Source organism: Centrocercus urophasianus, unplaced genomic scaffold (assembly GCF_019232065.1).
Source record: "Centrocercus urophasianus isolate 14NV4802_14NV808 unplaced genomic scaffold, USGS_Curo_1.0 seq_46, whole genome shotgun sequence".
In the NCBI taxonomy this organism is placed as follows: domain Eukaryota; kingdom Metazoa; phylum Chordata; class Aves; order Galliformes; family Phasianidae; genus Centrocercus; species Centrocercus urophasianus.
In genome coordinates this window covers 1,263,623-1,291,256 of record NW_024885044.1, presented here as the reverse complement: position 1 = coordinate 1,291,256, position 27,634 = coordinate 1,263,623, and the positions used below count along the sequence as shown (strand labels likewise).

The following is a 27,634-nucleotide window of genomic DNA, read 5'->3' as shown; positions in this document are numbered from 1 at the left end:
CTCTCACTGCCATCCTGCACTGTGCTGGAAGCAATAGGAACATGATTACAGCCAGCCACGAGGAGCTGCGTTACTGGAGCAATACAAGAAGGGAAGGGTCAGCCAAGCTGCCTTTGAGATTCCTTCAATCCAAAACACCAACAACGAGTTCAAGGCCCTTTTATGAACAGAGCCCAAACTTTCTCACTGCCACTACAAGCAGGCTAAATAATTTAATAGCCAGTCCTGCCTGAACTCACTTCTAGTCCATTTTCTAGTCACCATTTTACTTTGTATGATAACATCCTCCAGTAAGGTATTACTTTAAAAAGAGCACAGCAAGAGGACATTTGGTGCTGGCAAGAAATATCTGCAACTGCTTTGGCACCTTACTGGATTTCCTCTTAAGTTGGTGCCCCATGGCCACTTGCAGCACCCCCAGCACCGAGGTTTTGGCATGAGCACATTTGCTCCAACCCCAAGAGCTATTTCAGAAATACTATTTTGCTCTAACTTATCTCTGTGATCAGCATCTATACAAATCACCTCTGGAGCCTTCTGCTTTCAGAGCAGTGCATCAACACAACAACACTACCCAAAAACAAGCCAGCCCAAGGCAAAACCCACAGAACTTTCCAGAACAAATGCATCAGTCAACTTCTTTAAAACCACCACCAACCACGCAGTCAGAAGCAATCCTACAGCAACAGATTGATTGAACAGACCTCACAAACACCTCCACAAAAATAAGATAATATTCAAAAATCAAATATAACAGAAAACAAAACACAGCCAGCTGCAAAAGGCAGCAGGAGGAATGCAGGACTTACCGCGGTCAGGGAGGACGTGGGCTGGGACCTCCACAGCTGAGGCAGAACACTTCTTTAGGCCCCCAGGCACCTGCCCATAAATAAACTCCCAATCACACCCAGAACCTGTAACAGCTGTTCAATGAAAGGCAGCTTTTTTTTCTTTCTTTCTTTTTTTTCCTTCTTTTCCCCTCCCTGTTTTGCACAGCGGTGTGCACGTGAGGCAGTGCAGTGGAACTCCTGAAGGGAGCCATTTGTGCTGTAAATACATTTCTGGGTAAGAGAGAGAAACAAAACCTTCAAACAACAAACAAGTAAATAAAACTAACAAACTACATCCACTCCAACGTGCCCTTTTGAAGCTTTTAAAATGTTGCTGATGAACTTAAAATGAAAGAAACAACATACATAAAAAAAAATACAGGATTTTAAAAAACATTTACCTAATAGAGAACCTGGTTCTCTAATTAAGCAATTAAGGCTCAGCAAGGCAGATGTTCTCATCACATAAAGGTCATTTTAAATGAAGAGGGGATGGAAAACACTGTTGTTGCAGGGTTGTGTGAATGATTCTCCTCTGATCGGTGGCTGGTTTGAGATGAGCTGAGAATCACTCCATAGCCTGCTTGGATTCCCTCCTGCCTAAAGCTGGAGCAGCACTGCAGCATTCAGTCAGCAGCACTGGTTCCCTGGTTCTGCTCCTTATGTAACCCATGGAGAACTCTGGTAAGCCCAGAGAAGCTGTTTGGGGTTTACAACAGGGGAAGATGCAGCATAAGTACTACTATTCTATAGGTGCATCGAATGAAAGAGGAGCCACAAGCAGAGGCTGGGGGATCTGAATAGGTTTCAATAGATCTGATGTGATAATGTGCATTGAGGGATCTGGGCAGAGCAAAGGGTGACAAAAGATAAAAACAATCCCCACCTTCATTTTAAGTTCTTTTGACAGTTGGGAATATTTTCTGTTTTGCTACTTGTGGTCTGGGTAATGAGATTAGGCCTTGTGCAGCAGGAAGCAGAATTAACTTTGTTTACTTAAAGTGACACCATCAGCTCGGAAAATCACATTTCCATCTGAAATGCAGAGCCTAGTATCATTTCAGATAACCCTTGAGATCATGATAACTAAAGGAGATGAGAGGAGAAAAGCCACGTCTCTCCTTTCCTCATTTTCCATCTGTCTTAAAGCACTGTGTGGGGATGGGAGCCCCCCCTGGGCCCATTCCCCACTGCTGGGACCCCAAAGCTGGACAAGTGAGGGGGAAGGGGATGGAAACCCGGTGGGCTGCCAGCAGCACTCCTATGGGGCAACAGTCCGGTAACACATTAAAATGTGTTTAACGTTGGCTAAGTTCAGGATGAGGCACTCTCTAAAAAATTAAGAATTCAGTTTGTAGCAGCTGATTGGTTAAAAAAGTCCCTTAATTTAACATGGGCCTTTCAACATTTTTCTGCTGGAGTGGCGATGAAGATGCGAGTTGTTTCCATTTGCTGCAGCACACCCAGGCAACAGGATGATCCTTTAGGAAGGGAAGACAGGGAGGGGAGGGAAATGCTTCACAACAGGGTATTTTCTAAATACCAGTTTGTGCGTTGGAACAGGCACGTCTTAAATGACTGGGCTTGCATACACACGAGGGAAAATTGAGAGGGGAAAAGGCATTCTGAATCCTCTCTGTTGTACCTACAAAAAATTGTCATAATTATAATGGCAATAAGGGTTTGCACGGAAGAGTGCTTCTGGTGAAGGCTTGCAGAGACTGAGAGCATTTGTGATGCTTCCCCCCCCCGCTTTGCCATCCAAAGCCAAGCACAGGGACTTGTCCACGTGTTATTTGTCATTCTGGTACTCGTGACCCACGCTAGTGTTTACAAATCGAGGGAACGCCTGATATCTGGCACAGCCAATACTGCTTCGTGTCAAAAAGAGTGACAGGTAAAGAGTAAAATCTGGGCTCGGCACAGAGATGGATCCAAAATACATAAATAAACAATTAAGTAAAAATATTAATAAAAATATTGCTAACAGATCCCAATCTGCTGTTGAGTACCAATTGCCAGTAATAATCTCTATGGTAACTGAACCCTCTTTGGCCTCTCTCTGTATGCAACCAGTGTTTTATGGTGTTTTTTTTCTTCCCTTCCCCTATTTTCATGGAAAGTTTTCAAAACTGGTTTAAATATTATGATATTTTCTTCTTCAAGTGCTAACTGGGAAAAGTATTCACTTTGTCTGTGCCACATTCCTGAGCAGATCTTCCCTTCCTCAGATGACTGCTTTGGAGGGGTGACTCTTTTGTGGCCACTTACCAGGAGTTCTTTTCATGAAATAGGTGAGGGAGGCTTTCAAAATCTAACAGGCTGAAATACTGCCCAGCAAATAAATATACCAATCAAGAAGATGCAAAACAAAAAAAAAAACATGCTAAGCACTGACACTGCTTTCAGAAACTGCGGAATCACAAGCTTTTTTTTTTGGTTTTAATTGTTATTATCTGGCTGCACATGTCTCTTCTTGCCAGCTGCTCCCCTGTAATCCCAGCGACTTGCTCTGTGCTGTGGTTTTATACATGGGTGTTCCCCTTTCCCAGCCTGCTCTCACACAGGTTTTGGCTACTGGATATAAAAGAAGGCACTGCCTTTTGGAAACAGCATCAACAGCAGATATTTTTCGTGTTACATCAACAGACAGAAAGAAAAATTTTAAAGGAGAACATGCAGAATCCTGTGGATGCTGTCATCCTATACATGTAACACCCAAGATGTTTTACTAAACTTTTCATCATTATACTATGAGTAATTAGACACACCAGGAGATTCCTAAGCAAGCAAATTGGAATTTGCCCTTCTAGAACTATCATTTGGCTGACGGATTTCTCAGGATGTAGAGTGCCCAGCACTGGTGTAGGGACACAGACCATTTGGTCCTTAGGAGCTTTGCAAAACTGAACCTCCAGCTGAGAGAGAAGAGGCCGACAGGAGCAGGATTCTGCTGCCTCCTGGGGTTGCTCACCTGGGAGAGGTAAACCCTGAGCCTCCACACGCAAGGACAGTGAAAGTATTTTGTCCTGTGAATTCAGTCAAGTTAAAATGGTCCTTGGAGCATGGACTGACGTTCCTTCTAGCCAAGTGTTATAATCACTCGGCTGTGAAGTTATGCTTATGTTTCCATTCTCTCTCTCCTGCCCAATAAACCTTGAATTCCTCTTTTGAAAGACTTCAGAAGACCAACGTGAGAAGTGTTCCCTCTCTGCCTTTAAAGAACAGGTCTCCTTCAAGAGGAAGAAAGTAATATTTAGTTGGAGGATCATGTAAAGTCCCTGTTGGCAGTTCGTGTTTACGTATGCTATGTAGACTCCCATTCTGCAACTGCTGCTCCTTCGTACAGCAGCTCAACCAAGTTCCTGGGCTGAGTGTGGAGGTCTTTGAAAATATGGAGCTGGATTCAGATCCAGATCTGAATTTCCTACTGGATGCTTGTCTTCCATCTGTTTGCATTTGGATGTCTCATAGGATATAAGTGGCAGTTCTGTAGTGTCACACATGAATAAAGTGGATAATTATAAAATTAAAAGATATAACATGCATCTAGGGGAGATAAGACTAGAATTAAAGAGTATAAACAAAACTGATTTTGACATACAGACTGATATATTTATTCATTAAATATAATAACATAAACAAGACTATTAACTGTCATATTCTAATCATACCATACTCTGCAAAACATACTCGGGAGAAAGTCCTATTGACTTCAGTAGCAATGCTACTTATATTTAAATCACGACCGCAGTAAAACAATATGCCATCATATTTGTGGCTATTTACTGTATGCACCCCAAAGTGTTAAACAAAACACCTGTAGCTCACTGAATTGACGCTGATCTCAGAAGTTCTATTTGTAAATCTAAGGAAAGCCAGTGAAGAATGCAAAAACCTGTTCCACAAATAATTGAAATAGAGGATTCCCAAGAGCTACAGCAGGGCTGCTGCCTATCCTCTCTCTCTCCACAAGCACTGCACATATTTTTGCTCAGAAGGTAAAATCGGGGCAAATGACACTTTTTATCAGCAGTGTTAAGATCAGATCTGATTTTTTTTGTGTGTTTTATAGAACGTTGACAGCAACAGTGGAAGCCTCAAAGCAAGAATTTCTCCGTGGAAAGAGTGCACTTACTAGCTTGGGGTAAGCACTAAGGCCGTCTGGAAGGGAAACATGGTTTCAAGAATTCTTCCCTCTTGTACACAGCATCTGTGCCAAGAAGATGCAAAGCAGGACCACATTGAGTCAGTAACAATTTATCCACCCTTTGCACAGCCTCTTTGCTCTCTGCTCAGGGCACCAGGCAGGGGAGATGCAGCTCATGCAAGACCTCGAGTGTGAACAGCACAAGTTGATGAAATCTGAAACGGGGCCTCGTCCCAAATTTGTGAACTGAGCTGAACAGTGAATTATTATGTCAAATGTTTCATTGTAAAATTCCTCATTAAATTCTTTGGCGTTCACCACACGCTCAGCGTAACTTGAAGTGCTGAGAAAACGAACGCTTACTGTGCCATGACAAAGGCCAATGGTTGCCTCTTTACTGAGCTTGATACATATGGTGAAAACATATTGACTAATTACTTGCCATTTTCAAAAACTGACAAACACTCCAAAGTTAGCCTAAGATAATAGGAGAATATGCAGTATGAAGCATAAAGACTGGAGAATCAAGAGGAAGAACAGCATAACTCTGTTACTTCTAATTCCCACTTTCAACATTTCCTTTGACAAATGACTACCAAGGAACAACCCAGCATCCCACTGTTTTAAATTGCTTAATGACAATTGGTAAATTAATGCAGCTGATGAATGCATCTGTTCAAAGCAGAGACCGACTGAAGTAGTGAAGATGAAACCCAGACCCAGTCTTCTCCCAGACACTATCATGATGTAGCTGGGATTTTGGATCTGGGTTCAGTTTTGATTTGCCCATTTTATACCTTGATCTGCTGCACGCCAAATGCCAAAAATAGAAAGAATTGGACACTGGCAATGAAAAGCTTCCAGGAAGGTCTGTCTCAAAGTCATCATGGAGGGGGAGACGGCAAGATGCCTTTCACCCACCAGCTGTCCAGATGCTGTTTGTGATATCAAAAGTCACCCGCACGATCCTCACCTGAGCTGCCTTACAGGAGCCCCCACTCACAGCCTTTTTAAAGCCATCTGATTCCTGGCACCTCTCCACCAAGACAAATTGGTCCACTCATCTGATCAGGAACCTTCCCTAAGCAGTGGGAACAAATGTTTGACAAACTGATTTCAAGGTAGCTCATGGAGTAGAAGCAACATAAAGCTACACAGCTGTAAAAAAAAACTGTTGCTGGGTAAATTCTGCCAGTAATGAATGTGTAGCAAGAAATAAACTTAAAATTCAGGCTCTCTGTATGAGAAGACAAGATCTTTGGTGTAGAAGTAGAAAACATGAGGTCTCATTGAAGCTACAGGTAATAGGAATGCAATTACTGTTATTAGAGTTTTATGAGTATAAACTTGTGCTGCTGTACCCACAATTTAGCAATAATAGGCTTTTCAAAAATCAAAACAATTTAAAAAAAAAATCAATAATTATCCCCTATTATTTTCCTTTAAATCACCTAGATAATAGAAACCAGAGACCTGAATAAGATGCCTACAGATAATGGCATTGTTAGATTGATAAAAAAAAAGGAAGAGTGATCAAGAGTTTGACCTGTTTACCAAAACATTCAAATGTACAAAGTCGTTATTCTACTAGCTCTGATTTTTTTAGGTTCGGGACGAAGCTCAAGCCATGTTTGGATGTTAAATGCACTCATAAACAGAGACTAAAAGTAATTTATAAACATTTTTATTGTATGAGAAATAGTTGCTATTTTAGGGACATGTAAATAATATGATGTCTATCATAAAAGTTTTAGAAGGAGTTTTATTTTCCACCTCATAAACTAAAAATAAAACGCTTTAAATGATTGACTTTCCTTTAAGGCAACTTTTGAGCCTGATTTGATCACACTACCAGTAATGCCTAGTAAAAGTCCTGGAATAAGTCGTGGTGTTTTGAACAGGACCAGACATTATCCAGGCTGTTTTTCATTAATATTGCTGTTTTACTGTAAAAAACCTGGGTAGATCATCACGATTTTGCCCCCCTTGCATAAATACAAGAAGATTTAAAACAGCTTTTTTTCCAAAGGGTGGGAAGAACCTTGATTCCTTTGCTTTTTAAAGAGTTTGAAAACCTTGAAGTCCCAGAAGAACAAAAGACCAGCAGATGCCTTTCCTGCTCTGGTAGAGTTCCACCTCAGCTTTTCCAAAAGCTCTGAATTGTGTCTGGGTAGAAAAACAAACCAATTCTGAATAGAAGCAATTAAAACGAACAAACAAACAAAAAAACACCACCACAAATGTTTGTATTTATTGTAATGGCTCCCAGGGCAATGAGCCTTCCCCAGGGCTGAGCCCTCACCTGGCGGGCGCTGTGGGCAGGGCTGGGAGGCAGGAAGCCCTGTGACATGGGATGGTCTCCAGACCCTCCCTAGGGTTTTATGTCTTCCTCCACTTTGCGTTGGGATTTTTTTCCACTTCCAGGAAGCTCACTGTCAGCGCGTGCCGTAAGCGGCATCACGCAGAGCGGTGGCAGCGCCGGGCGTTGGGTGGGAAGCTCCTTCCGCTCCCTCCTGGAGCAGCCGTGCTCTTCTGCAGCTTTTTGTTTCATCTTTAGGTACAGCCGCTGCCGACTCGCATGCAAAACCACAAACTGAAGCCAGCACAGGACTGCTTGCCATGTCTGCGTACAGCAGCGCACAATGGGCTGGGAATGCCTGAGATCATTTCCTTTCCTGCCTTTCATATCGCTGAACTGAAACCATCACTCGTGTCAAAAGCAAGGGCTGCAGATGAAAGGCCAGTGCATTAAGACAGAGCATAATTGTCAGCCTCTGAGTTTCTGACATTAATCGTTTTACTTAAAGAAGGCAAGGGAATGTTTTTCTGTCCCCTCCACCTCCACTGACAACACACAGGAGAGTCTGGATAAAAATTTTAAAAAAAAGAACGACTCAAAATTTTTGCTAATTAAAAGTAATATGTTTTCCCATTTTTTGGCAATTTGATAACACAAAACACTTACTTGGGGGCCACAGGGGGAAACAAACTAAGACGGATAAAAAATGTTTTGTGTTCATCCAAGCAAGACTATGTTAATGCACATTATCCCATTAATGCACATCAACATCGGGAATAAGCGCGCCAATGCAAGCAAGAAGCATACACTTATCATCATTTGATAACATGTTTAATGACAGATTGACGGTTGATTTGCAAATGTGAACTGGCATCAATGTTGCTAACTTCAGCTTCTGCCGCCTCCTCTGCTATGCCAGCATATTTATGTGCATAATTTGATTTCGCAGCCACACTGTTAGTACATTTTTAATATTAACTATGCAAGAACAGACAGCCGAACTTAAGTTGCACTGATGGTTTGAGTTCATTAGATTGAAAAAGATGGGCAATGATGACAAAGATGGAGATGGCAGCGCAACATCAAAGAGGCAACACTTAACAAACACACTCCATTTTGAACAAACCGAACTAACACATTTCATGTTGTCGGCTGCAGCAGAGCCCTTATGTACAACAGTAAGAAAAAAAATATGCTTCTGCCCTGGGCATACTGACAGCAACTCTACAAGAAGCTTAGCAGGCTCCTGGACACACAGTTGTAAGATATTTCACTCATCTCTTGCAGGTAAAGGGGCTGATTCTGGGCTGATGTCGGAGTGACAGCAGCGTAATTCAGCAGACCTACAGAGGAGCTGCTCCTGATTTACACCAGTCCAGGGGAGCGCGCTTGCCTGTTCCCACTCCCCTTCCCTAGTTTGCTTTTCACAGCTGTGATTCTTTATGACGAATAATAAAAAGATTTTGCTGAGCGCTCAGCTCTTGCAGGCACAGCACACAGAGCAGAACTGCAGGTCTGAAAGCCCCAGGGCCTCGTGCTGGGGTGCGTGCGATGTCCCCGTGCTGGGGCGGATGCAGTGTCCCCATGCTGGGCTGTGACGTCCTTCCCACCACCCCCAGGCTGGCACCGCACCACGCAGGGCTGCGCTCCTGGTGCCTTCCTTGGTGCTCTGCAGGGAATGTGTACCAATGAGCTGGGAAGAGAATATTTCATCCTCTGCTCACATTAATGTCGGGGCATATACTGCATCTAGTATTAATTTGCTTGTTGTGCCGCCATATATAATAAATTTGAGGCAGTAGTTTTATGGAGCAAGTTGTAATTTTAAGTTTTATGGTACAAACTGACCATCTGCAGGAATCTGACCATATAACCTCAGCCATTCGGTGCAGACTGTAATGTTAGTACCTCTGAATCACGGCGCAACTATGATTTAGACACACAATTAGATAGACCAGGTCCTAACCAATTCTCTGCCGTCTGAATTACTGCTGAACAGCCTAATAAATGCACCAGACATAGACCCCTAAAGCAAAGCTTTTAAGAAAGTCCTGAAGTTTACTTCTAATCAGCAAAACACCTACTGCAATTACTGCCACTTGGAGCCTGGACCAGCAACTCGTTGTGCTCAGCACTGCACAAACAGAACAAACCCAACTGCTTGGGGACCTCTTTGTGAAGCTCTGTTCTCCTTTCGAGATGCAATGCAGGCAGAGCTCACCTTGAGCCCCTTCTGCATTTGGTGCAGCAGTTTATGAAGAAACTCTGCTGGCTGCCACTGTACAAATGAAAGCGTGTGGCCCCCAAAACTATGCAGGCAGCTTTGTCTTGCCCCAGTGAAGACACAAGAGATCATGGAAGCTTTGTTCAAAATTTGGGGAACTAAAAAATGGCAGTAGCAAAGTAAAGGACAGCAGAGACAAGAATGAGACCACACTGGGTTAAGCTTCTCTTGCTGGCTTTTAAGATAGTGCTGTCCCTTTGCCGAGCTGCTCAGGAAGGCACAGGCACTGCAGTGCTCCTGCCGTGAGCAGAGCAGTGGGCAGAGCTGCACAGCCCAGACCCACGGCCCTATGGATTGCTGTGCTGACAGCTGTGCTGCCTCCTCCTCACCTGGGCTTTAGCCATAATTAGAAACAAAAACATTTCCCAAGGAGAGCGAGTTGTGGACACTGCTCACTCATGCTTGCTGATGGAGGATGGGGATGGGGAGAGCAAAACAGTGCAATTTCCAGGCTCTGAAAAAGCTCTCCCTGACTCCGAAGCTGGCCTGCCGTGACCGGCAGCGTGCTAGGTGGCATTGCAGGGGTGTGTGAAATATCTTCCAGCTCTGCATTTCCCCTGCAAATTGCCTGAGCTCCTGCTGTGACCGTGCACTTACAGCACTGGCTGTGGAGCTCTGAGCACAGGGCTGCACAGCCCCACACGGCTCGAAGAACCATTAGTTCTCCCCAGTCACAATTATCTCTGTTGCTGCGCTTGTGTCCTCTTTCCTGTCTCAACTTAAGTAAGTTGCATTTCTCCTGCTCTTGTTACTGAGTAGATGCAGATGCCACTTTGTTCCGTGTGATTTATAGCCAGTAGCTAATGTTCAGTTATAATTCCCCAGTTTAGACATGAAAAATAGCCTGTAACGCTCAACACAAGGGCCTCTCAACAATGATATATAATTTAAAAATTAACACAAGGACAGAGGAGACGTAGGATTTTGAACTAGGGACTCTCTCATTCAAAGGTTAAATCTCTACAAGGTGAGCTAAAGGAATTAGTTGAGTTATTAAGTAAATGCCTCTGTTATATTTTCCCAGTACATTAGCTGCTGCAGTCTTTTCCAGTTCAGCTGTGTTCAGCCCCAGCATGCTCAAAGTGCAAATGCTCGTGGCACTGCATTCACACATTTGCTTTTTTTCAATGTCAAACAAACCAGAGCTTTTCAGAGCCAAAGGTCAAAGCAGAGGGCCCTCAAGAAAATCTCTTGGGAAATTATGTGATTGTTCTTATGTCTTTATTGTATATAAAATCAGGCTTCAAACATGGCTCGCCCTTTTCAAGCATCTTAAAACTACAAATGAGCCACAACTCATTCCTGCAACACCTAAGTTATGTAAGTGGTCTTGTTAATTTACAGAATATCTTGCATAACTGATAGCTTCCAGAATCAAACTCCGATGGCTCTGAAACCTCTGCAATGGGAAAGAGCTCCTCTGGAAACACAGAGAAGTTCACTCCCAGCCTCACACAATGAGTCAAAAAGAGATCAAGGGGCAGAACCTGCACCCCCAGCCTCATGCTGCCGAGTGCAATCACAACCTCTTTTGTCAAAGCTCAGCAATTCAGAAAACATGCAGAGAGAACAGGGAGTGAGGAGAAGAGTTTGGCTACAGGGACCTTTTGGAGGTGATACTCCTTTCCTATTTTCTGTTCACAATACGAAGATTTAGCTCATACCTTAGGTGTCTGCTGCTGCACTCTGTTTAACCCTGTCTCACTCTGGCACTGAGTATTACATTTATGGATTACAAATTTATTGACATTTGACATTTGCATCAGCTTTCACCTGATCAACAGGAGCTTTGCCTGCCAAGGGGAATTATTATGGAAGATTTCAACAGCCATGGGAATGCCAAAAAGGTCATTAAATCATATCAGAAAAACAATGTGTTCATAGCATTCATACATTTACTCTTGCCAGTAAATCTTCTGGTTGATGCTTGGACCACCTACTGATGATACTCAAAGAGAAGGAGAAACAGAGAATTGAAGAGATGAATTAAATTAAAACCAAATGACATGAAGCCTGGCACAGTGGGATCTTTAATTTTCTACTCTATGAATCCAGAATAAGAAAAAAAAACACAAAACAAAGCACAGTGGCTTGACTTTATCTAAGTTAATTCCCTCAGATAGGCAGGGCTTAACTAAATAATCCTGAGTAATGTGTGCACCCCACATTATTGCGTGCAATTTGTATGTGGGAGGTGCAGGATTCAGAAAACATATGGCACATGGAAAACAAATGACAGGGTGTGCTTTTACACTCTTTTTGGCTATACTTATCATTCGTGTTGATATTTTTTTTGCAGACATGAAAAATGAGTATAGGAACTTTCACCCTAATCTCTTTGGAAAAATACTGAAAGATTTCTTTTTTCTTTTTTCTTTTTTTTTTTTTTTTGGTGAGTTTGTGATTTATAGAAGAATTCCACATAATTCCTGGGAGCATAGGCAACGTTTTAAATATACACTGATCAAATAAACAGAATTACCTCCCCCGTCGTCTATTCTCTGGATGACAACCTGGGTCTTGCACCATAAAAAACCTCGGCCAACAGATTAGGGCTCCTTAGGTTACAAAGTGAGTTACTGACCTGGAAGCCCACCCACAGCCTATCTGTCTGTATGTCCAGCTTAGGGGAAAGCTTTGCTGAGGACTGAATCACACACAGCTGTTTGCCCCTGAGCTGAGGAAGCACGAAGGAAGCATTCAGATTTGCCCTTACTTGTAAGAGTGGTGTGCTCAGTTTACATGAGAGTGGGCAGCAGCAGGACATGGCATACACACATCCCAGTGGAACGCCTCTTCTGCGATGTCCCTTGGGATGTAGATCAATAGGTGCTTAAAAGGCAACATCAATCCTCTTAATGGCCCTATAAAGTAAGCCGGTGGCCACTCAGTCCCTATAGGAATCAATGCCAGTAGCTTGACTTGATCTCAGAAATACAGCTGTTGTGCAGCCAATGCTGTGTTTGCAGCAAGTGGTGCAGCATGCAGCTACAGGGTGACAACCAAAGACTGCTTGGAGAGCAGCAGAGGGCAGAGACAGGGAACTGTGCACTGAATTGCTTCTAACCTTAGTTTGGAACAAGACAGAGAAGTGGAGAGATGGAGATGTGGGATGGAGGTATCTGCTGGCAGCTGAGCACTATGTCAGGTTATTGCTTGTACATAGTGAGACACAATTCCAGGGAACCTGTGGTTTATGGTATAAACTTGGAGTTTTTTAGAAACAGGGAATGGCTGGGAGTTTTCATTAAATGAGCTCATGAAAACAACAAGTTTGCAGTTAGGATTCAACAGTTCTACAACAGGAGGAGAAAAACACTTTTGTTTGTGTACAAGAAAGAAGCAGAAAGCAGACCCAGAAGGGATCCCTGTAGCATTATCCATGCGCAGCAGAACAAGTAGTTTGTTCTCATCTGAATTACTGGTCGAAGCTACTACGAATTCTGCAGTAAGACTGTAATTCCTCTTCTGTGTACAGTTCAGAAAGAAATCTAATCCTGCTACTGCTGGCTGGGAAACCCTCATGGAAAAAAGAATGGGAAAAGGAGGGGGAACTTAGGTTTGGGGCTTGATATCACTGGCTGGGATTTTTTGACCCAACCCCATATGACTATCCTGATTTTCTTCCTCACTGCTATTCAGTCTGAAGAGGAAAGCAGAAAAATGACATAAAGGAACTCTCAGCAGTGCTCAGCTGCTGGGCGCACCTCCTGTTACAAAGGACTGTGCTCAGGGCTAGGGAATGGAATACAAACACAGTCGTTCACTTATAGCTGGAGGCTATGAGCTCGATGGCACAGAGGAAGCTCTAGCTGGTAGTGCTGCAGAGAGGATATCCCAGAGGGAACTGCAAAGCATCCTCATGCACGAAGGCTTTTGGGGCTTTGGCACAGACAGAGTAACCTGACTTTGACCTTCACCAGGCCTGCAAAGCACTGCTGGGAGAGGCAGGAGAATTGAGATCACAGAGAAGCCATGGCCTTACTGATCTCTCTTTAGGGTGACCCTGTTTTGGTTCTCCAATGCAGCCCAAGCCCACCATTTTCATCCCCTCCCAGGCCTCCTGCTTGACTGTGTGAATTACAGATGAGCTTTGCAGTAGAGAGAGAAAACAGAAGATGCTGATAATGCTCTGGTAAACGAGTCACACACCCTCACCATTCTGCTCCTGGTCTGATTTGATGTCTCGCAGCTGCTGCTGCATGCACAGGGTTTCCATGCCAGGTCAATCAATAATAAATCAGAAACTACCAGGGCAAGGGGGCACCGGGGACACTGAACATTCACTCTGAATCTTGTGACTTTTTTGCAGTAGAGGCTTCCCAAAAGAGACACTCCTTCCTTTCCTCTGTACCCCCTCTGCTTCAGCAAAGCACTGAGCAAAGGGTTGTTGCTGGCCTCAGAAATGGGCAGGCGTGGGGAGGCAATGTGCCACCAGCAGGACCGCTTTGTCACTCGATCTGATGCAGCTGCTGCAGGCACTGGAGGGGAGCAACCACATGAAAACCACTCCAGCCACCTCTCCTTTCCCTTCAAAAAATGTCACTGTGGCACTCTCCACTTTCTGTAACAATGTTTATCATTGTTCCTCGATTGTCTGGGACAATAAATGGTTAGAAATGAGCATATATCACCAGGAAATCTCTGCCTGCCCCTTCCCCCAAGCAGTGTCATAAAAACGTACAAATTCACATTAATAATGAAGTGCATTTCCCTGAGAAGCCACTGTGTATCTCAGGGAGAGCAGGCAAGGTGGCAGTTGCTGCAGAGTTTCCTATTAAAGAGCAGAGCAAATACTCATAAATCTGATGAGGGGCCAAAGCACATGTTAGGGCTGTCTCCCTCTTAATGGAACCTTTTCTGAAATGAAAAAAATATATATCTCGATACATTCAGGGTATTCATTAGACATGACAACCTCCTCCACTCCCCCGTCCTTCCCTCCCCCATCCTGCATGTGCTGACCCCTGGCAGAGGAGCCGCGCTGAGTGCTGGCAGGCAGGGATTTTGGAGGGGAGGAGGAATTGTTTTGTTTTAATAAAGAGAACGTGCAAATTTCCAGCAAGGAACAAGCCTCCTCCTTCCCCACCTCTCCCTCCTTTCCTCTGCCCAGAATGCTGCTGCCATTCCCTCTCTTTCCATGCCCCCAGCACACCCTCCTCTTGGTCCCCACTGCACTTTTCGCATACATCTGGAGCCAACAGAGCCAGCGCAGTGCCCCAGAGATGGACACCCCTCATAGAACTGAGTGTCGGAGCCTTCCAGCCACCTCCCACCTTCCAGGGCTCCACCAGCTCGTGCTCTTGGGATGCACAGCCCCCCAGAGCAGGCAGGATGGAGCCTTGGGCCCCTTGGCTTTCCTGGAGGCTGTGACCAGTGCAGTGCCTTGATGCTACATGCCTTATCATGGGCTGGGAACCAGAGTCTGCTGCCCCTTTCCTGGAACTGAGATGCTCTCAAACAAGAAACACCGTCACAGTTATGAAATAAGCTCCGTGCTGTGCGTGGCTTCTTCTGCCCCATTCTTCTGCTCACAGGCAGGGTCCTGAGTGGTATCTGCTGCTGTGAATCCTGCGTGGCTCCGCTGATGCACGAGAACCACAGCATGGAGCTGAGCTTCCCACACCAACACATCCCACCTCCACGCACGGACAGACCCAGCTCCCAGCCCAGGAGAGGCAGAATAAGACCTGAGTGCTACAGCTTAATAATCATGAATTATCTGTTCATTATCCCAATAAATAGTGAGAAATCTCTTCCTCTTTTCCCATAAAGCCATATCTACACTTTTCCTCATTTTTCATCTGTGCTCCATCATATTTGCACAGAGTGATCATCCTGCTAAACAACATGTTTATTGGAAGGTGCTGTTGAGGGTTGGATGCTGCTCATGTCTTTTCCTTCTCTTCGCTACTTGGTTGACGAGGTGTAAAATGTGTCCTCTTCCTTTGAAATTTCACTGGGTAACACTGCTCCACTATAGATTATGAAGGCTGTAGAATTTAATAATATCAGATGCAGCAAGGAGAAGGTAAGATTTTGATATCCTTATGAATACTGAATGCTCGATGAAGTAGGTGCTATTCAAGGTCAGTTAAGATCTGGTCAAAACACTTACAGGTTGCTTCTCTTTGTGCCTTGAAGAATTCCTGCCTTTTAGGGGCATTTCCTGTATGTTCATACAGTGCCTGGGAACAATATGGGGTAACCTGGTGCGCTGCATGAGCTAATACAATTTTGACAACACTGATCTTAATAGCAACCTGTAGTATTCATAAAAAGCAGGTAAATCTGCATGGATGCATCCATGCTGATGCACCCTGATCTGCCCTGACCCTGCTCTTACTGAAGCCAAGAGCAAACTCTCACTGCTGGATTTACAAGGGTGAGTGCTAGACTGAGAACATGTTAGGCAGGGCAAGTTCCAAGTTTTCAGAATGCTGAATTTCAAAAATTCCTGATCTGCTGCTTTTGGGGAATGGTGAGAAATTTCCAAGGACTGGAAGGACTGGGCTTTCACCAGGGTGGACTGGAGGCAGGAGGGGCAGCTGGGGCAATCCCCTGCTGAGGGACTGCAGCACAGAGGCCCACCTGAGCCTGTCCCTGTTGCCTTGCTTCGTCTTCTAATGTGTGGCTTCAGACAACTGATTCTTGCAATTGGCCTTGCCTGTGTAACACCCATACTGGCTAATAGCAAAACATGATGTTCAGAGCAGCTCCTCCAGCTCCAGAGGGGAGGAGAAAATAAAATCCATGGAAGAAAAAAATCTTCTATTTTGGTATACTTAACACATACAGTTATCTGCGTGTCCTATATATCATTTAACAAATTGCTTTGCAATTCTTACAGGGCGTGGTATAATGACTGATTTAAAATCACTGCATTGCTTAAACTGCATTGTTCTTCATCAAGTTGAGTCATTTTTATGTGAAGTGTCAAGCTCTCTAACAAATAACTGCTGCCAGACAAATCAAGTTCCTCATCTTAAAGCTACGGCTAAATAGTTTATAGCTTTAATCTGCTCACTGAGGTGTGCAGTCTATGACAGTAATTATAAATGCAAGGAGAAATTATAGCTGAATGCTTTAACTGCATTAGGAGCCATTTGATGAACAATCATGATTGCCTGTTCATTTTCAACAATAGAGGGCAAGTTAGTGTCAGTGCATTAGAGGATTTTCAGTTCTGCTCTGCTCTTTCTTCCATTTACCACAGAATGTCAGTTGTCTCCTATAAAGTAGAAAAAAAAGCACTGCAGAAGCTTTAAACTTGATGGTTAAAAAAAGACAAAGGAGGAAACAGAGAAAAACTGTTTACCATTATGACTCATTTTTTTGTTTTGCAGCAGCCTTATTTCCAATTAGTTCATTTCAGGTAGCTGCTTGTTTGCTCATCAGGGCCTTTAGTGAAGCAATCTCTCCAATTAAGTTGGTAAATTTAACGTTATAGAGACTCATCTCTGTAAAAAGTTGTAGAGAGCAGAGAGAGCCTCGGTCACCAACAGTGACAGTCAATGCCACCACCCGACTTTACAGTAAGGGATAAAATTCTGCCCTGCCTTTTGGCTTGTTTTTTTCCTTGGAACAACATAAAAATTCTAATTCAACTGCAAAAAAGGAAGAAATCCTCTTTGAAGGTATAAGTCATCATACAAATTAGTTCTGATTAAGCCACGCTCCCTAATGTTCACGGGGTTTCTTTGAAGAAGAGCAATAAAAACAAACATGAAGTAGGTTAAATGAAAAGAATAGAGACATCTGATTGTTGTATATTACACATAATTTTACATTATATTACTAAGCCCATATCAGTTAAAGGAACTCAAGAAAACACTGAAGAGGAACATAAAACAGATATGTGTGTCTTTACATTTAAGAAGAATTTATAGCGAATTTCTTATAAACAGCCTCACAGAGATCTTAAAAATAAATCCATACGCATAACACATTTTTCTACAGTACCAACCCAGGTTATTCATTTATACTTTAATGATAGTCAACATTTTAAAATATCACCTTTAACAGTAAATTTCATTAAAATATAAAAAGTATTTTATGTATTTCTGTACTTCGGATACACTTTCCACTGTTTTATTTCCATTTATTTCCATATATTTTTATGTCTGTGCCACTACAGTATTGCCTACAAGTGAATGCAGATGCGCGTGCATGCTGTAAGAATTTTGGTGTGCTTTATATTCCCCGTTTTTCAGCACTGTGCTCTCCTCTGTGTTAGTATTCAAATGCATCCCGAATCTTAACAATAACATGGTAAGAATAAGTAAACCCTGAAAATCCCTGTTATATGATTTAGTCTCTTTGCAGATCTCAGGAAGGAATCATAAGAATAAACTGCGGCCTCCACGCTTCCAGCGCAGCCAGAACTTGGGTAGGCTTACAGTCATAAAACCTTTACAGTGCTATCCAAAATACCCCATCATTTCACACAATTTGTGCTATCATGCATACCAACTCAAATTATAGTTCCAGATAACAGTGCTATCACTCTGTCATTGCCATTTAAATATATTTTTTCAAAGGTGAGGTACAACCTGCATCTTGATGTAGATTAGAAAAGGATGAGTATTAAAAGGACGGCGATCTCTGGGTACCCAAAGGCAGGCAGGACAGTGCCTTATTTATGCAGTCACATCCACCTGAATAACACTCGTGATGTGTCTGTGTGGGTTATTACAGTGCAGAAAGCCCTTTTTTCCCCCTCAGATTTTTTTCTTTGTGCTTATTCTCCAAATCCTGAGGAACAATAACATGTTTATGTGGGTGGGTGTTTGGTTTGCCTCTTCATAATAATACGGTGCTTTTAAAACCAAATCTGAAACATTTGTCAGGTATTAAGCCATGAATATGCCAAAATAACTGTTACATTAATGTATTTGGCAGATAGCTTTTGTTTGATAGAACCCAAATTATTGGTTTGCTCTGATATCTCTTATGTGAAAACGACGAATGTCAGAGTCTTATTAATCATTAACTGGTGAGGAAGGAAGTGAAATATGGTATATTTTTCCCAACCAACCTCCTGTAATTTCCCAATATTTTGGGAGGTATATTGATTTTGAATGGTAATAAAATGGTTAAGCACAAAATCTGTTATTTTCAGATAAACAAGGTACGTTTGTTTCTTCCTTTTGTGTTGGGTTCTAATGTTGGGTTAAAAATGCCTACAAAGAAATGTAAGGATGTTAGCAGTACGGAGAAAATTAAATCCCTTCCAGTTGGACTGAATTTTGCCTGTTGAAATGTGCAGAAAGAATAAATCTGGTCAAATAGAGACTGCACATACAAGATGTGTGCAAAACTTCAATCTTACTGCACTTGAATATTACACACTATAGCAATAGCTTCTATTACCCATCCCAAAGCAACCTTTTGATTAGTGGCTTACATTATCCAAAAGTAGCCTTTTAAACAGAGCGTAAGTGACGCACAGTCCTTGTGCTGGCTGCGTACAAAGAATGTGTTTCTTAAAGCTTCATGAATATTTGCAGCAAACAAATGTGAAATCTTCACACAAGCAAATATTCATCTTCGGAGTGCTTGCACCCTCAATTAGCCAGAGAATAGCCACAATAGCAGGTGGCGTGAGTGACAACTCACAACACATCCTTAATTTTGACTGTCTGATGAATTCATTTCCCAAATGTGATTCAAGTAATGAACATGATGGAGAAAATCTGAGTCTGCACATGATTATTCTGCAGATGGAAGCAGAGCCTGAGTTTGCTGGTGAATTTGCTGGGAATGACTAAGAGAGCCTTGCTGGAAATAAACGTGTTAGAACAGAAAACTTCTATTTGGACTTTCAGTAGAAGTTCTGCATATTTATTTCAATCAAGAAGATTTGAGTTTGCGAATCAAGTAAAATTAAAAATGCAAAAACGGTGTGTAATCTGAACATGACATTACATACCATAAACACTGGCAGTGGCAGCACTTTGGTCGGTGTATCTTTCAGCCAAAAAAAAAGTATCAACAGTAATGCAGAAGTATCATATTAACACGTTTTGGAAATATAACTGCGTAAAAGAAATCTCAGTGCTTCCTGAAAGAAGAGCCAGCCCCCCCAGCCCACATGAAACCTTGTGCTGAAGTCAGTGGTATCACAGACTGACACGGCCGCCAACGGGAAACAAAACGCAATTAAATGTCTTCAAGATTAAAAACGAAATGAGCAGAGACATGAGCAAGGTTAAAGCGATGCGCCAGGAAAGGCCACTCCCAACAGTAAGTGTTGGGTAGTGGAAAATATCAACAGTTTGTACAGTGAGGAATGTCCAAATATCAGTGAAAGAATAACTAAACTTGTAGACATAAACTTCTCAGTCATCAGTAGATTCTTGAGACTAGGTTTGAGTGTATCAGGAACGCGGGCTATTTATTATTTATTAATTTGACATTTGAATTGCCTTCTTTTCCCCCATCAGAATCAGATTTACAGATGCATTAGCACCGAGGGAGGTAACGATCTTTTGGTGTTCAGTGCCTTTTTTTTTTCCTGCTTTTTCCATTCTCACTGCAAAGAGTAGCATTCATTTCTTGCATTCCACATTGAAGTGCATAGGATGTGAAGCAATTCTTAGAAACAAAAAGGGAAGTGAGTACTGAGAAAATATTAACAAGAAGCAACTTTTTTTATATAGTTGTTCTGCAATTGTCAAGCGCTCTTCCTGAAAACATTATAAAATGAATAGGTACATGCAATTAGTTTAATGAAGCAACAGTACATTATGCATTTTATAGTGTTTTCCTACTGAAATTGAATAAAGTATGAATATTTAAAGAGGCCTCCTTAAAAGGATGAAATAAAAACTCACTATAGAGCATGCATACCTTAAGAGTTATTCTTCATCCACTTCTGCTACAAATTGTGAATGGTGTTCTGGTGACTTGCTGTGTGTTTTGCTTAGATGAAGTTTTACAGCATGTTTGCTCGCAAATGTCCGACAGCACAACTTACATTTGAACTTAGAGTCTGTGTCCTCTTCTCCAGCTATTGTTTCAGGAGACCTTTGAACTGAAACTCTGGAGATTTCTTGCTCTACCTTGGTTTGCTGCTCCACAGCCAGCCTGTTCATGTCTTTCATTTGGAAACCTAGATGGGATTCTAAGTGGCTAATGTAAGTAGATGGGGTTCGAAACTGAGATGCACAGTCGCTGCAATAAAAGACTGGATGCCCTTTGTCCATGTTTTTCAAAAACTTTGTTCCTCCAGTTTTCCTAAGTTGGTACTTGACATTTGCCAACCAGTGGCTGATGGTGGTCATTGACAGTCCGGTAAATTTTGAGATCTGCATACGCTCCTGTGGGCCTAGATCTGATAATAAATATTTACCTTCGGATGTCTGGAAGAGGCTGGAAGCAAACTGAGCTTGCAAAATGAGAAGATGCTGAGGGTTCCAGTTCGACTGCCTGCCCTTCCTTTTATGCAGAGTGGAGACTTCTGTTGAGACATCTTCAAAGCGTCGGACATCTATTTCCAACTTCATAGATGGGATCCTTGAAGATGCAGCAGGTTTTGGTGTAGTAGCTTTGGGAAGAACTTTGACCATATCAGCAATGTCAGACAGAGCATGTTTTTGAGGTGGAGAAGTACAGGATTGTGCTTGAGCTGACTCAGCTTTCTTGCCTTTAGATTTGGTCAAGTCAATAGGCTGATCATTATTTTCAAACAAATAGTGCCTGGTTACGCTTGCAGGCTTTGGTGGGGTTGGAGTAGGAGATAAAACTGGCTTCTCCATCATATTTAAATTAGATTTGTGGAACATAGAAATCGTGCTAGAGCTGGGGCTGGAGTTGGACTGGGGCCGTAGAGGCTCAGTGGCTTTGCCCAAGTGATTATTCAGTACCGACTGCAGGGCACTGAGAGGGTTGACACAAGGCAGCTCTGATGAATGGTTGGCAGCAGCACAACCATTACTAAGAGAAGCTGTTGTTGGTTCCTTGAGGGCTGATTTTTCTTTTCCACTGTCCTCTTTAATTTTGTCTTCCTCTTTCAAGGGACATGGTTCTGTCTTTTTTGGCTCCCCAGAGGCTTCAGATTTGAGGATAGGTCCCCTCTCACTCTGGCTGAGTGAAACATGCTCAGCTTGAATGCTCTCTTTAGCATAGTCCTTTTGTACCTCCTCCCTGTCATCAGTTTCCTTCTTCACTTGAGTGCACTGAGCCACGTTTGCTGAGATAGGGACGAGAGGCATGACTTTCCACTTTGGAGCTATGGGCCTCAACTTGTTGGCCATTGTTGGCCTGATTTGCAGTACTTGGGAACCCACAGGCAAAGATGGCTTAGCTCCTTCTGAGAGCTGATAAGCTGCGTGGATGCTGGGATATGCGCTCCAGCTAGGTGCTCCATTTTGAGCTTTATTGATGGCTGTCGTGACAGTGTTCTCCAAAGACTTTAAAATATCCCCACCACCTTTTGAACCATCTTCTAAATCTTCTTCTCTGAGGTACTGGTATTTCATTGTGGGATCCAGTGGTTTCTGAAGAGCGTCCTCATACTCTTCAGTTTTTACTGCTTTCTCATCTTTGTTTGCATCATCAGCTTTATCTTTTTTACTTTCTTTTTTAATTTCAGATGCAGGAGCTATGCATTCTGCAGATGATGATTTACTGATTGACTTCGACACCGGGCTGTCGTTGGCTGGTGCTTCAGAGAGCGACTGCATTTTTTCCACAGCTAAAGGATCTAGAACAAGTTGCTTTCCTTTCTTCGAAGCTGAACTTGTGACTTTCAAGAAGTGGCCGGTAACCATCATGTGGGTCGTGAGCTGCTGCAAGGTGTCATGGGAACTTCCACACTCCATACACTTCAAAATCTGGGATTTGCAGGCCTCAAACTGCCACGTATAGCTGGCACCATTCTGGTAGCCATAGCGGTTGTTGGAGGATAGCTGCAGGTTCCCGTTCTTCTGTGGGGAAAAAGTGTCTGAGAAAGACCCCGTTGTGGAATCGGGGGAACAAGGCCTGTTAACGTCAAACACACGTTTCTTTGCTGGAGTGACCATTTTTGAAGAAATGGTTGGTACCGGCTCCTTCAAAGGCACTTTTTGGTAATGTTTCGTTTTTATCATGTGAACGCTCAAATCTTGAAGGGAATCAAAGGAATCACCGCAGAACATGCACTTCAGAACTTTTTGTGCATCTTCCTTATCCATGTCCTGGAAAGCCCTTTTTCGAGGCTTAGAGTAGCTGGTAGGTCTGTGCTTGTCCTTTTTGTGGTTGTCATCTTGGTAGTGACCTGTTTCATTCATATGAACTGTTAGTTCGACCAGCGTGTCGTAGGCTGCGCTGCACTGCCGGCACCGAAACCTGCTGGCACCAGTGAACACCGTCCCACACATTTTGCTGCTCTGCCGGTAGAGCTGGACGGAGCTGAACAGGTTGGGTTTCGAGACAGGTCTGGAAGGTAAATTCTGTTGTAAGCTTTTTGACAGTGCGTCTTGATGCCAATCAAAATCAGCTTTGTTCCCTCCATTTCTGTTGTCGCAACTCCTCTTTTCAGAGTTGGACAACTTGAAACCCAGCCCCAAGCCTGTCCAGTAAGAGTCTGACAGTATGTTGGCATAGACTGCTGTCATTTTATCCATGCAGTTGTGTGCTTCATTCTGGGCTTTGGGATGGGTGCTGGTTTTTGGATCCTGCGGCTCTCTAGAGCAAATGCTTTTAACATCTGTCACATGGTCACTACCATCACTCAGCAGTGATTCATTTTCTGCATCTTGGGTAGATATATGACTGACAGGGGAATTCTGGTAGCTGAAGTTCCCTTTCTGCTCAGGACCCACATCATGTTCCTCATCCGTTCCGGTGTCATTGCTGCCCTGGAGCTGAGCAGTTGAATTGTCATCATCATCTTCTTCCTCCTCCTTTATATCTTCCTCTTCCTTTAAATCTTCCTCTTGGACGTAACCTGAAATGTAACGTCAATATATGAAATAATTTGTTAACGGAGAACACTGCAGTTCAAGGTTTCTAGTTTCACTATGTGTTTTCTTTACCAGACTTCATTTTAATCTACAACTTTAATGCCTGTTAGTTCTGGAAGTGAAAAAAGCCAAGTGATGTCTCTTTTTGTGAAGGTTGCTGCATGTTATTGGCAGATGATCATAATTCTTTATAACTGCCAGAGATTCTGAGTTAATAATTTTCCTGTCACGGGACTGTAATTCTAACTGTCCTGTAATAGGACAGTTGGAAAATTCGTATGTAAGAATTTAAAGTTTATATTAAAAGCTTCAATTCTACCAAATTGTTTTTAGCCTCAGTGAAAGGAAGGGTAGAATTGGCAAAGAACAGAAGACAAATAACTGCCATAATCTGCCTGGTTCATAGAATCATCTAGGTACAGTAATCTTTTACCATTTGATCACCTGAAAAAGCACTTTAGAATATACACAAATAATTTATATGTCAAAATACAACATTTGAAAGCACTGATAGGCTTAAGTGGAACTCTTTTGTTTGTAAAAGTAATGTACTGCGTACCATAAAAGCAAATTGCACTTCAATAAAAACAAATACATACATTTCAGGGCAAGAACCCTGAAATTGCAGAACAGGATGTGACAGAGGTAGACCAAAGTATAGCACTGAAGAAGCAGGACAAGACCTGAATGATCTTATTTAAAAAAGGGGTTAATTAATTAATAAGAAGAACTTGATACTGGATAAGATGTAAATTTTAAAATTAATTAAGGAAATCTGATTTTTTTTTTTTTCTTTTATTTTTCCTCCCTTATAACAGCAGTGCTTCTACTGAAGTTATGGGAGATAACATGGGCAAAAATAGTCTGAACAGCAGAGAAAAGGAGAGTCTTAAGCATGAACCATTTCCATGGCAGTCAGTGGATAAACTCCCGTCAACTCCTCACAATCAATGATTGACTTCCAGAAGTGATGGAGAGAGCAGGTGGCTCAGACGTGTTTTTACAAAAGAAAAAAGTGAATGTTTTTTTACCAGATGTTGCAAAACAATGCATGCAATCCAGTGCTACAGCCAGCCACTCTTCAAAAGCACTGGTTTCAGAAGTCTTCGCAGGAGATACGTTGGTGCGCTCGTTCATTTGGGAGCACACTCATCTGCTCACTCGTGTGACTGCACTGCAGTGCGTTGAGGACTGCAGCCCTAGCTTTGTGTGTCTGGGAATTAGGTGAAGAAGAAACCCACAGTCCGAGCTGCCATTAGAAATAATCAAAATAAAACAAAAATAAAATAAAATACAATAAAATAATACTCTACTACTTGTAACTGCAGAATAAGACTTAAAACCTATCCCTAAAAGCTCAGAAAGAAGGATGCAGATGAGCCTGAAAGTGTTACTTGTTTAAAATTCCTTCCCTGCTTCTGAGAATGACCAACTAATGCCTGTTTGAGGACCTGTCTTATTTTGCCATCCTGAACTCAGTTCTCCTGTGCAAATGATATCCTTCTCACAAATCAAGAGGGATGGGCAGAAAAGCTGGAACTGTTCTGACTAACATACAGACAAGGCCTTCCACGATTTTTTTCAGATGTGTTTCAATTTTTCAGTCTAGTTGCATTTAAGAATTGGGAGCATATGTGACCCCTCCCAATGGATGCTCACTGCCAAGCCTTGAGCTGAAGCACAAGCAGAGGAACCGCTTAGTGGATAAACCTGCAGTAAAAGAAGAAGGAAGTGATGGTTCTCTGTCCTGATGCACTAGAAATGCACGCAAGCCAACTTCCCTGCACCATTCCCGTGGCTTTAGGCCCTCCATAGATGTGAGCTTGACTTACTCTTGGGCAACACCAGGCAGCTTCACAACCAGAGGTACAGATAACGGCTCAGAGCAAAGGACCTGGACACCATTTTCACATGATTAAGTAATAATCATACAGTGACAGAAACACTAGCAAAGAAGCTAAACATGAAGTGCTGTGTTAAATATTAAACCAACAAGTCTTTCAGTAGTGTGTTGGGGTACTGCAAACATTCGCGGCCCCATTTACTGTTGATCAGATGGAGGCAGGCACTAAACACAAGAGTAAGAATAAAATGATTATTTTGCATCCTTAAATATCCCCCCTGATGGCCAGATGATGCTCACCCTGTACCCCATTCAGAGCTCAGAGGATGCAGAGAATGGAGGGACCTGGCAGAACCCCCCATGCATGCAGAGCGCTGACCGCGTTGCGCAGCAGCACGCAGTGCTGAGCAGGGCTGCCGTGTTGCTCACCGCGCTGCAGACCCCGCGTGGCAGCAGCTCTGGCCCCACACCAGGACGCGTTGCACCTCACACTCAGTGCAACAAAATTAAGGAGGGAATGCAAGGGAGGAACCAGACCAAACAGACAACAAATAGCATCCGCACGCTTTTCAGTCGGTGCGGATTTGGTTCTCGAATTCAGCACCAACTCTCAGAATGCTGTTAACCCATCTTTCACCAGAAGGTAATATTTTCCTTTGGGTGATACATACGGCAGTTTTCTCTTTGCTGTCTCCTTTGTCCTTCTGAAGGGCTGACTGGGAGAAACAGAAGAACCAGGCAGCTGCATATCCCCCACAGTACAGATAAATTTTTCTGCTTAATTAGGCATTGACATGTTTACTATAACCTTTACAGAAGAGTAACTCGTGCTGAGAAATCCTCTTCTATAGGCTGCATAACGCTCAGATGCAATCTTAGCAAAAAAAGCCTTGAAACAACTTCTTAGAAAGTACCATCAAAATTTCACAAAATCAGTGGTCAGTTCCATCTTAATAACAGGTAAGAGTTCTGAGCAGCTTTGAAAACACATTTTGGTATCCCACTTCTAAAATAATTTCCATTTATTTAAACCACTCAAGTCACTGTGAGCATTTTCAGATCAGCAGAGTCTCTTCTGAGCAGGCAGGCTGTGGTACCAGAGCTGCTGTGCACACCCAGCAGTGTGTGTGTGCTCAGTGTCAACTGATGCAGCTGTTTAACAGAAATTACACTCATTTAAGTTTGCATTATTTCTTGCATATGCTACATATAAAGGGTGTCTTGAGCCTGTACACTCATACGCTTTAAATGCAGTGTCTGTAATGTGTAGCATACATTTTGGCATTGTACTGATGTCCATATAATAAATTGTTGAGTGACCTGTTCTTTTCCCACCAGTTCTCCCCCAGGCTGATTCTGACATTCCAAACCTCTGAGCTGCTCATATATAGCTGTCTTATGGAAAAAAGAGAAAAAAGAAAAAAAGAAATCCAAACTCAGTTACCAGATGAATGTTTCCTCCTTTTCCCAGCTGAGAAATTTTCCCACTGAAATTAAACAGGCCCAGGCTGAGATGGGAGATGGGCAACGAGAAGTACCAAGGACACAAGGGACTGAAACTTCAGCATCTCTAAGACCAGGAGCTTCAGAGCATTTAATGGAAGCACTTTCTGGCTTCCTGAATGGAGACACAGAATTTGGTTTTAGTGCCGATTGATCCCAAGATAGCAAAGTCAAAAACATGACATAAGAAAGGATAATATTATCACATGGATAATAAAATTCTAAAATGTTTCAACTTATTTCTTATTACTTCCCACCATATCTCTGTGATTGGATTCTCAGTAACTGAAGCAATCTGCTTCTCTGGGACAAGCAGTGCAGTAAACAGCTGATGCTTTCTTCTTCAAGAGATACCATTTTCCTACATATTTCTAGCACATTTCTGCAGTGTCCAAAAGAAAAGAATAGTTAATCGACATGCAAAATTTCTATTTTGATATTCAGGATGCAAAACTCCATCACATTTACCTTGAAACTTTGTCCATCAGACAGCAGTGAGCCGAGCGCCCAGCGACGCTGAGCCCAACCCCAGCTGCCAGGCGCTGCAATGGCCTGCAATGCAATGTGCACCACATCGTACAGCTCTTCTGAATTTGAACTGCAGAGTATGATTGCATACTTTTTTAAAAAACTGTCTGATTTTGCTGGTAACTTTTCCACCAGTGGATATTACTTTAACTCAAATTTGCTCTTTTTCCACATAAAGAAACACATACATATGTGTATATATATATGTGTGTTTCTTTCCAAGACTGGAAAATATATTTTCGGCCAAGAGA

The 27,634-nt window shown here is 42.7% G+C and overlaps 1 protein-coding gene across 3 annotated transcripts in view; it reads right to left on the bottom strand.

Annotated features, from left to right (window-relative positions):
- TSHZ2 (teashirt zinc finger homeobox 2) overlaps window positions 1-27,634 on the bottom strand; it is a 203,776-nt gene that overhangs the window by 52,106 nt on the left and 124,036 nt on the right. Inside the window, exons 2-3 of one of the 3 annotated variants that reach the window (XM_042834365.1) lie at window positions 20,415-23,493; window positions 17,653-20,159 (exon numbers count right to left, since the gene is read on the bottom strand). In XM_042834365.1, coding sequence (XP_042690299.1) covers window positions 20,423-23,493 — 3,071 coding nt within the window. In that variant the 3' untranslated portion in view covers window positions 17,653-20,159; window positions 20,415-20,422. Of the gene's footprint in view, window positions 1-17,652; window positions 23,494-27,634 lie in introns of those variants that run through there. The other 2 variants (XM_042834364.1, XM_042834363.1) reach the window with 2 other exon arrangements.